Source organism: Manduca sexta, chromosome 15, assembly GCF_014839805.1.
Source record: "Manduca sexta isolate Smith_Timp_Sample1 chromosome 15, JHU_Msex_v1.0, whole genome shotgun sequence".
Classification (NCBI taxonomy): Eukaryota; Metazoa; Arthropoda; class Insecta; order Lepidoptera; family Sphingidae; genus Manduca; species Manduca sexta.
The window spans coordinates 2,079,792-2,091,307 of NC_051129.1; the positions used below are offsets into that span (position 1 = coordinate 2,079,792).

Consider the following 11,516-nt stretch of genomic DNA (forward strand, 5'->3'; position numbering starts at 1 on the left):
TTTATTAGCAGTGAGAATCCATGTCAAATACTCATTTAGGCTGTATTTTTCTGATAAATGGTACATTATCACGCAAAGAGCGCGAGTAAAAGCTTCCATTAAAATAAATCATGAATAAACAAAATATTAAAAGATGTATATAAATGCTTCCTTAGCGTTGTTTCATCAAAGAACCTCATATCGTTATTCATTTCACTCGACATTTTCCAAAAGTGAATCAGCATTTAATTTTACCCACACTCGAGCCAAAAAGGTTTTCCTTGATAATAAATTTTGGTCGTACTTGGCTTAATAGAATAAGTTATAATTTATATGAAAAAATGTTTAAATTAATAATTCGTTTCGCTGAATAAGGGACTGGTAGAATGCGAGATTACAACTCTATGGTCATGGTATTTGTTAAAACGATTACAAGTGAGGGTCTTAAGGACAATTATAGCCTGGCTGAATGAAGACATGAACATACGTTCATAGTATCACGCCTCTATCTCATATGGGTAGGCAGAGACTATGGATAACCACTTGCAAGATTCTGACATACTTCACGCGCTTCCTCGACCTTCCTTAATCTTTTCTTGCATTCCCGCCGGTTCCGGGTACTTTTGACCTGACCTTTACTAAGAGAAAGACCTCAAACGACTAATATTATTTATCCATACAATTATAATTGTGTCGACTGCCGAAGGGTCTTCTCTCGTCAGTCGACATTGTATTGGATCTTTACTTACCATCAGGTGCAGTGAGTTCCCTTTGCCACGATTGTATAAAAACTGTATTGAACTTCATCACATGAATAGCTTATCTCAAAACTGGTAATTAACCCTTATTGAAATATTCGCTTTTGACTAAAACCACTAACAATGTCAGTTTCAATATTTGTACGCAAAGAATTTATTTATTTTTGCTAAGTATCGTAATTTTAGAATAGGGTGTTTCCTTCTAACTCTCTATCTTTTTACAGTCAACTAGACTTAATGAGTCTGTTCCTAAAGGTTATTAAGTTACCAACATTATAAAACTAAAGTCATTTCCACCAGTCACAAAACCTTGAAACTTACTTGCATAAGTAACTTGCATAAAGATTAATCCAAATTTAGTTAACCTTGCAATGCAGTTAGCTACTTCCAGCATAATTTCATATTAAAGTTAGAAACAAATGACCATTGGAGCAGCAGTTTTGGTAATTAACTACGCGGATTAAACGAGATAAATGAACCAGTTAGGGTTTATTGTAGATGAGAAATTTGGATTAAAATTAATTGCAGTTTCTTGGAGTGTTCAAATTGAATTCTGTTAATGAACAATGATTATCAATTTTGAAAAGTCTTTATGCTTTGGTGTTGTGTGCTTTACGAATACCGCGCTGAGATCTCAAGTTTGAATTTCTACGCCTCTGCTTACCCCAACAGAAATAAAGAAAGAAATATAAAAAACAAAATAAACAATGAAATAAGAACGAAATTAAAACTACATTAATACAAGAGAAATCAAAAAATTAAAAGAAACAAACCGAAACCAAAATGGATCCCGATCAGCTTGATGCTACAGCGTCAACTGAAGTGCTGATTTTCAACTGAACCCAATACAATATAAGGCGTGAGGGCACACGTATGTGGAAAGTCTATCAACCGATTTCAATACACGATCCTCTTAACTTCTGATTAACAGTGAAAATGGTCCAGTAAGAATAAATTTTGACATGATATTGGTAAGGAATAGGCGATGTTTAACTTCGGATAAGTCAGAAATTAAAATAGACTTTATTTATATTCTAAAATTTAAACGAAGCTCTTGAAATACCAAGTTATGTAGAAACGTGTGTGTTAATATTTCCGTAAAAATTTTACCATATTTTATTAAGAGTTGAGATATTTTTATACTTTAATGTTTTGAGATGACGGTAGCAAATGTCCTGAAAAATAATGCGTTCAAGTTGCTTTTGCCTTGTTTGTCTCGTCATTACGTAGTAAAATACAAATAATAGTCCTTTTTATACTACACGCAAAGTTAATTTACCATCCAAAATATCCGTAAAAGGCACAAAAACTTACGATAACTCAGCGATTTTATTAAAATTTTAACTTGTCATATAGGATTGCAGTGAAAAAGAGAAAATTCTTTTACTCCGAAAACATTTTGTGCTGATTCATGTTAATGTTGGATTTTAATTTCGCCATGCTTGGACCCTTTTGGGTTCCATGGAATTATTTATCCGAACGCATTGGGTTTACAAGAAACGCTTACGTGTTGTTAAAGGCTTTATGTAGACTTTCTAGTAATTATTTAAGCACTTCGTAGATTAAGATGGAGAGAATGGAACGAATTGCGAGCTCCAGGTCGTGATTTTATCCCATTATAAGAGCTTAATCAGTATAACAGTTTATGCTGTGCGCTTGGCAGTTTTATTTACTATCATATTTTTGTCGTAAGTTTATTTTTTATACGTTGAAGAGGGCCATACCTAACTTTATATGACACAGAAATTTAATGCGATTTTCTTCCAAAAACTGCTGAATCGCTGATGAGAAAGATGCCTATAATCAGTTTCTGTTATGAAAATTGTAGGCGATTAAGTGGGAAATAAATTGACTTCTAAATATCTAACAGTACAACGGTTTTCTGCAAGACCCATCCCTGTTAGAGGCAAAATGGCCCACAGCGTATCTCTTGAAACTTAGTTAATACATAATTTAGAAGCAAAATGTCGGTACATGGCAGTTTACAGAATAAAGCGGTATTTCACCTAAACAATGCTTCAAATGTTGGTATTATCTTTGCCTCAGTGAACTTATATTACGTCAGTATAATGTGTTATAACCTAACACTTGTCAGAACATTTAGACTACTAAAGAATTACAAAATTTACGTTACACAATATAATGTTGAAATAAAACTAGTTACGGATTTTATTGCGGCTATTTATATTATTATTTTCTCCCGACGTTTCGAAGACTGCAGTTTTCATGGTCACGGGGCGGATTGAAGTGTTGGTCATCTGTAAGTTCAAGTTACAATATCTACCTTCATTTTACAATTATACAATATAATGTGTATATTACGGTATTTCAGAGCTGAGGTCTCGGGTTCTATCCCCGGGTTGGTCAAAGTAATATTGGATTTTTGATCTCAATATCAGCCCGGAGCCTGGAATTTCTACCGAATATGGCGATAGGTTCACCCCCTATCCCATCATGGGATGGAATACATACGGTGGTGTAATATAATTATTTTGATAGGTGGGTAGATGTTTTCTGTCTTAGTAATAAGTGTCGTATGCGTTTATTTTAATTAAAAATTGCTATATCAAGTGTATTTAAATCATTGTACAACTATGGCAGTCGTATACAAGCTTATTAGTAAGCCTTTGTTTATATTATTGTAACTGGCTTGCGGATTAAATCGTTTAAAAATAGAATAAAAACTATAATAATGAGAAGAAATGTCCTCTTGGACATGCTAGCCAATTAAGGTGAAAATACTTTGATAACCAAATAAACATCCTTTTTCCGATCCGAGCGTGTTTCTTGAGAAATTACATAAAGTGTTCAAAGAAAACAGGCCTTTGTAAATTCCACATTATTCAAACGTATAGAAGTAGAAAAATGACCCGATTATTTGAAAAATATTTCTATCTAATTAGGTCTTTGTTCTGTTTTGGCACTGTGTTATATATTTTTCTAGGTGCCACAAGGACGTATGAAAGTGTTATGAATATTGACTATGAATCAAGTATACATGTATACTTAATTGCATATGTAAACAAACTGATGTCTTGTTTTAAGTTTACATAAGATTCCTCAATATTAATAAAGGGGCGATTTAGGATAATGGAATTATAAATAGGACAATGGAAATAAAATATAGATTAAATCCCTTCATATTATATTATGTAAAAGACGTGTAAAGTAAAATATAAATAATGTAATGCGTAAAAGATTTATCCATATTTTTAAATAAGTTATATTACTTTACTAGTACAAAATCGTTTTTCCTTATTTTCTTGTTAGGAGACACTGCTGGCTTACATTAAAATGTTATATTATGTTCTATTTTTTGCACAAATTGAAAAATTTATATCACATGTCTTTTAAGTAAAAATTTCCAATAATCCAGAAGGATACATAAACGTATCTATTTTCTATTAATTTTTTTTCCGAAACAACAATTTTTTGACTGCCTCGGTGGCGTAGTTGTATTGCATGTCCGGTACAATGGCGCTCTGAGGTCCTGGATTCGAATCCCGGGTCGGGCGAAGTGATATTTGGGTTTTTCTGCTCAGTATCAGCCCGGAGTCTGGAATTTGTGCCCGATATGGCGATAGGCTCGCCCCCTATCACATCATGGGACGGAACATACTTGGCGAAAAGGGGGTGCCCTAGTTGCGCCTCTGCATACCCCTTCGGGGATGATGTTATGTATACGTACAATTTTAAACCTATTTTTTTCAACACAAGTAATAATAAACAAAGACGTTATAAGCCAGCGATATATCAAAAAGTACGTGAAATAAAAATTCTTTGTTTTAACCCAATAAAAATCTTAAGGATTTCAAAAGGCTAATGCTGACGTAGGTCTGATCTTAGGATAACAAAGCTGGATCCTCAACCAAGGTTATTTGTTACTACATGAGCTCACACGTAACTTTGAAATGGGAGGTAGGCAGATGTTTTACGTCACGGTTTTTTTACCTCAATAACGTCACGCTAGATAAAATATTTTTTTTCTATGAGTTAAATTAGGTTAAAGATTCGATAGATTTATTACATGGTGTGTAATTAATTAACAGAGGCATCATTATAAATGTAATACTTTCGATTTTACATCGTTACATATTAATTTTATACCACAATGAAAATAACCTAAAGTATTACCTAAGAGGTTAAAAAACAGTCATGAAAGTAAGGTACAAATACAACTACAATGAAAATAACCTAAAGCATTAAAAGGATAAAAAAAATACGAAAGTAAGGTACAATTACAAAACATTTTGCAGCGAGTATCGGCTATGCGCTAAATATAACCTCACTTATTTCAGATTATAATGAAAATAAAACTATTACACAGATTTTATTGCGGTTTTCTTTATATGATAATTTTCTCCCGACGTTTCGGAGGCTGCAGTTTTTGTGGTCACGAGGACTGATGTGTAGGTCATAAAAAAATGCTGTTGACGGTCCGATCAACGCAGAATAAGCTCAGTGTATTGAAGTTTACAGTGACTTGTATAATTGTAAATTGTAGGTAGATATTGCAACTGACTTTTCAGAGGACCAACACCTCAGTCCGCCCCGTGACCATGAAGACTGCAAAGTCTTCGAAATGTCGGGAAAAAAGAAAATAGGAAGAAGAAAATTATAATTTAAAAAACCGCAATAAAATTCGCAAAATAGTTTTATTTCAAAGTCTAACATTCGCGTAAACATAAGAAATCATTATTAGAACTATAATTTCGGCACGAGTAATTCCTTCATGACTTTCATTTCCAGTCGAGGTCGAGAGTTAGTTTAATTTTAACCTTAAATAACCAACAAATCGGTCAAGAAACGCATTTATAAACTGATTCATTAGTTTTCATTAGGAAAAAAAATGTTATGTCTAAATATTTAACATTGTTTGGCGAAAAAAATCGTTTCAATAACAATTAGGCCATAACTAACAGCCCTTGTTAGTAAAACGGGTATAGTTTTTTATAATATAAAATGAATTGTTAAGAGTTTCGCTGCTTATTTTGTTATGGTTTTGTCTCCTTTTTATCTAAGAAGATTGAAGATCAGATAGTCATGGATTCGAATATGCAGATAGGAAAAAAATGTGTTTAATATGTGAGTTGAATAGACATTTTATGTAGGCTGCTTATTATGAGACAGGGTTATTTATTTGGGATAGGGTTATTATTATCGCTAACGTCATGTATAGGAATGACATCCTAGTGACCAAAGAGTTCTAAACATCGATATATATTTACTAACTATATTTGGCGTTCCGAACACTCACTGTGTTGAACTTGAGCTTTGAACTGCAATCCATTTAAACTGACTTTAGTATGCTCAATATTATCAGCTTGTGATTATGTACGGAGTGGCGCTCATGATATAAAAACTCGAGTCTAAGTGTAAACCTGGGTTTGAATAAAAAATATTACTCAAATAAGTAAAATTTGTTGTTGTTCAAGTGAATAAATAGGTTATAAGAGTGACGCTTTGGTTGCCATTTTAGTTCAGATTTTGAACAAATAGTTTATATGGACGTGTCTATAGAATATACGTCAATGGTTCTAAGATTATATAGAGCGGACATTGGGGAATTTTGCGGCCATGGCTACTAAATATACCGGTAATAGCAAAACAATGTACTTCATAATTTTTCAATATCTTGATTTGTACGTAATACGCATATTAGCATATATTCCGTAAATATGATGCGTGATATTAAAAATAATATAACAACACATGAAATCATTGTTAATACACGGACATGATAGAACAAAATAGACAATTATAAATTACAGAACTCTTTAATAATGGTCGCTAAACCTTAATTGATAGACGTTTACAAGCCCCGCGAAGTTACCGTTAAGTTAAGCCTACTCTAAACATTGAATAATCGGCCGACTGTGCGTCAGTCCAAATTGATCAAGCCATATTGGCAGCCCGCATAATTCGAGGGTGAACTTTGACAATCCCACGACAAATTAAATTGAAATATTCCCGATGAGTTTCCCTTTGGGTTTTGATTGGAAGTTATTTGTCTTTAATTATTTCTAGTGACGAACATCCAAGTTTCGCGACACAGCCTCTGGCAAGTCGGTTTATTAAATTCTGAAGGATTTTAATAGATCTTAATTGTTTCATTATCTGTAAAATTTTATGTTATGTGTATATAGAATATTTAATGTAGTAACAAAATATTTTATGTAGTTTTAGGCATGTGATTCATGGATAGATAATTACAATATATTTTTGATTGCATTGCATTTGATTCACATTACAATATATATTACTTTAAAAACTGATGTAAGACTTTCCTTTTGTTAATTTCGGAGTGATTTTAGATTTTCCCAATCCGTAAAGTTTATTAGTCGAATATCATAGCATGAAGTGTTCATTAAAAGTTCATGAGACAAATATAACGCCACAATAAAAACATGATCATTCGTGATATGTACAAACTCTTCGCTTCGTATATTCTTTCCACAAAACTATAAGACAGTCTATTAATCATTTTGAAGACATCTTACCCTTCTCACTTCTCAAACTTTTTTCATCTAACACCAACAATGTTCCCACAATATCGAATGACCCGACGGGGTAATATCCAGCGCTTAAAGGGTCACTCTATCCCTTCCATTTGAGTTCTACACTACGTAATTTGCGAAGAATATGTAGAAACTTTAATCCAGAACGTTCTTAACTCGTACCCTTGTGTAGTTTTGTTTTGTATTGAGGTTATTTGCGTATTTAGGAATAAGAATTTTAAGAACCTGACTAGCGTGTAAAGTATTGGACTTTTGTTTCTTAAATTAAATTAATGAAAATCACTTGTTGTCTGATAGTTTCGATTTAATGAAAGTATGGGCAATCATTAATTCATTAGTAAATAAATCAGTTATAATTAATGTGTAATTAAATAAATTTAATGGTGGTAGGATATATTATATCTGCCCAGATAGCGACCACCGTACACAAGTTGTTAGTGTGTCGCGTTCTGGAATCATACTGTGTATATACGGTCCCAATAGGCCGACATAATTGTGTTGACTGTTGAGGGGTAATCATCTTTCGTCATTCGACATTCTATTGGACCCCATTTCATTTTACCATCAGGTGCACTTGTCACTTTACTGAGCACGTATCAAAAAATCTGAGCCACAAATTGTTGTTTTGCAATATTACCTATATAGGATTGTGTTATTTTGGTCTATCTATACGTTACCTTATTAAGCTATATATTATTTATTCCTATAGAACAGCGAATGGTATGTAAATGAAAACTATATAAAACTAAATAAACGGCTCTTGATGTCGAATTAGAATCATAGATAAATACACAATCAACTTTAGAAACACTATTTAAATCATGTCAATTGATTTCTGATTGAAGATTGTTGTCTTTATTTAAAAGTAGAGCTTATACAAAACATTTTCAGATAACAAAACCAAAAGAAATGTTGTTTTTATTCCAGTTTATCAACAAATCATTTTAGGTATTTCGGCTTAAATTTTTTAACACATTTCTCATCTACTCAAACTGTCTTATCATTAAGGTCCCTAAGATCTAATAAGTAGAAAACTGCTAATACCTACTGGTTAGTTATTCCAACCTTGTCCTCTTGTAATTAACTTCTAAAATTCAATGTATGAACGTGACTTGAAAGTGAATTCGTTTTTGAAGCTTCGGTAAATTGGATCGATATGAGTTATCCATTTGACATTGATTTTTGAGTTATCGCTTAAATGCATTTACATAGCATCACGCCTGTGTTCCCTTTTCAGGGGTAGGCAGAGGTGTTATCTACCCACATATCGCCAGTAAGGTACTATTTAATAGGAGGCGAGGGCATTTACTACACAATTTCAGATTCCAAGCTGAGATTTAACAAAAATTTCAATATAACTAAAAATGCGACGATAGCCTAGTTGGGTGTGGAACGGACTGCGAAGACGAATGTCCGCAGGTTCAAAACCCAAGGGCACACACCTGTGACTTTTCTAAAATCATGTGTGTTATCTTTGTGAATTTATCGTTCGCTTTAACGGTGAAGGAAAACATCGTGAGGAAACCTGCACATCTGAGAAGTTCTCTAAAGGAATTTCGAAGGTGTGTGAAGTCTACCAATCCGCACTAGGCCAGCGTGGTGGACTAAGGCCTAATCCCTCTCTGTAGTAGAGGAGGCCCGTGCTCAGCAGTGGGCAAGTATATAATACAGGGCTGATATTATTATTATTATTATTTACTAAACTTAAAACTGTATAATGATGGCTTACAGCAATACAAATACACTACCAGAGCAGATGTGTGGCATATCATAACACTTAGAAAGTAACTATACGTTTCCTAAAAAACCTTTGTCTCTCTTTTGAAATGTTTCCAAGACTGGAACATTATACATGTGTATCTCTATATTTATATCAAAAATACAAACTACTGAGATGATTTTTTTAACTAAAACATCTTGCTCGCAGATGTATGTTTGCTGCTCATCCAAAAATTCTATGCGAATTTACATTTCTAAAGTGTTCGCTGTGAATTTCTTTTGTAATAAATTGTCGACGTTTTCTTAAAACAAATTAAAAAAGCATGTTTTAATTATCATAACCGAGCATTTAAGTCCTCCAATAGTTTTTACCTTTTATATTCTTCAACCGAATTTCTAAACTAATGAATAAAACTATAACACTTGCAATTTTGTCAACTTTCTTATTTTCTACTGTAAAGTAGTGTCGAAATGTAATTTAATTAGTTTATCTCAAGTCTTAGCCAATTAGGGATGTACCGAATACTTTGTTTTCATAAAGTTTATCCAATTTCGATGTTGAAACAAAATTCGAGATTGTACAAAGCAAGCTTCGTGTTGGCTCTAGTAAAAATTAAAACTTTCTGTATTAAACCTTGATTGGTCTTGAGAGTTTGGAACTCATCACAAAACTGTACTATAAAAATCCGAGCCGAACAATAACAAACTATGACGGACAAAGTTCTTTGATAGCAACTTGTACGTTCCAAATAAAATTTACGTCAGTAGAACATAAATTGACTGGACATAAAATGTGATATAATAACTTTCAGAATAGCTACAAGAAACAATTCAAGAGACGTCGGCCGAGTTAATAAAGAACAGCACAATATAGACGTGGAGCATTCACCGTGTATTATGTGAAACAGATGCGATGCTCCATTATTTACCAGAACACGCCATTCTGCATAAATAAAGCCATTGGAAAGTTCGACTGTTTATCAGAATATTTGTATCGGTCTCTCTGGATCCCTCTCCGAACACAAAGAATTCTTGCGTTACCAAATTGTTTTTGGCATTTGTATGCCGCGGTGGAGATTTTTTAGGATTTGCACATGTTTTTCCGATTTAAAGATTTTTCGTTACATTTGTTGTGAGAGCTCGCGCGTCTCCGCGGCGTTTATTTTTACCTCAAAAGTAAACCCAAACGTTGCATCTTGATTTACGGTGGCCTCGTAAACGCTTCACATGATTCACGATGACACAAAAATAATTTTAACGATCGTCATTTTAACCCGGTTTTGCAGAAACTCCGCGGATCTTCCGCATCGTACCGCACGCCGAAGGGTGAAAACACTCCACATCTCCGCAGTGATATTGACCAGGCCGGCTGCCAACTTTTTCGTTCCGAAATCGAATTAAAAAAAGAACACTAAGTTTCTGTTGAGTAAATATAGATCTGTAGAGGTGAACGAACGTGGCTAGCACTGACCTCCTTTCTGTGTGATGTTGAAGGTGCGCAGCCTGTAGGAGTCCTCGTCAGGCTCCTCTTCGGGCTGGTGCGTTGTGCGCGGCACGTCGAGGAACGCGTTGGAGCGGCGCGGCTGGGCGTGCTGGCCGGCGGGCGGGCGGCGACGCGCGGACGCCTGACGGCGCACCTGCGGTGGCGTCTCCGTCTCGGCCAGCCGCGGCTCTGAACTGTACCGGGCCCTGGTCTCACGGTCCAGCTGCTGTTGCTGCTGCTGCTGCCGCCGGTGCCGCACCGACCGCCCACCGGTAATCCTCGCCGACTGCGACCTGGCGGCCGGTCGCCGCCGCGGGGCCGGCGTCGTCTCCATCGGCGCGGCGAGTGCTTCCATACTCGCGGAGGCGGGCGCGCATATCGACTGCGATCGCTTCGTCCGTCCGTCAGTGGCCATGGTCGCGGCGATACTGAAGTTCCATGGCTGAAGCTCGCCCCGCCCGCCCGCCGCGCCGCCGCGCCGCCCGCCCGCCGACTTGTTGCATAGCGGATTATAAGATTAGTGCTTTTTTAAATGTCACTAATTTGTGTAGACCTTTGTGAATGAACTGAAAGACGAGGTCGACGCGAAGGATGGAGAAAAACCATTTGGATTAAATATTTTTAGCGCTATTTTTTACTTGTGTTGTGAATTACCCAGGGCGATCCCTTTTCAATTATTAACGATGTCTCAACTTTTGTTAAACTTCGTAGGCTTTCAATTACTAAATATTCTCCTATGTAGTCTCTAAGAGTTATTTTATGAAGTTCGTGTATAACGAAATTCGAATCATAATTTATTAAAGTGGAAAGACTAGACGCTATTAAGATTAGGTTATTTAAAGCAAGCAATTTTCTTAATTTATCTTAAGAGAAAAGTTTATTTCTCAGGTGCGGCGGACGCTGCGGTTTCGTATTGAATGGTGGGGGCTGAAAATTGGTATTATAAGAAAACTGCCCCGAACTCGACTTACGTAAACTTTCGTGAATACATCACGGTGAAATGTTGACGTTTTGAAAGTTTTGCTATTTGATCTTTACGCGGTTTTACGTGTTCGTGGA

At 35.3% G+C, this 11,516-nt stretch overlaps 1 protein-coding gene across 1 annotated transcript in view; it reads right to left on the minus strand.

Annotated features, from left to right (window-relative positions):
- Positions 1-11,281, minus strand: part of LOC115450356 (GTP-binding protein REM 1) — a 139,917-nt gene extending 128,636 nt beyond the window's left edge. The window contains exon 1 of the mRNA XM_037438892.1: positions 10,446-11,281. Within this exon, the coding sequence (XP_037294789.1) occupies positions 10,446-10,872 (427 nt within the window). The 5' untranslated portion in view covers positions 10,873-11,281. The remainder of the gene's footprint in view (positions 1-10,445) is intronic.
- Between the last annotated feature and the right edge of the window lie 235 nt (positions 11,282-11,516).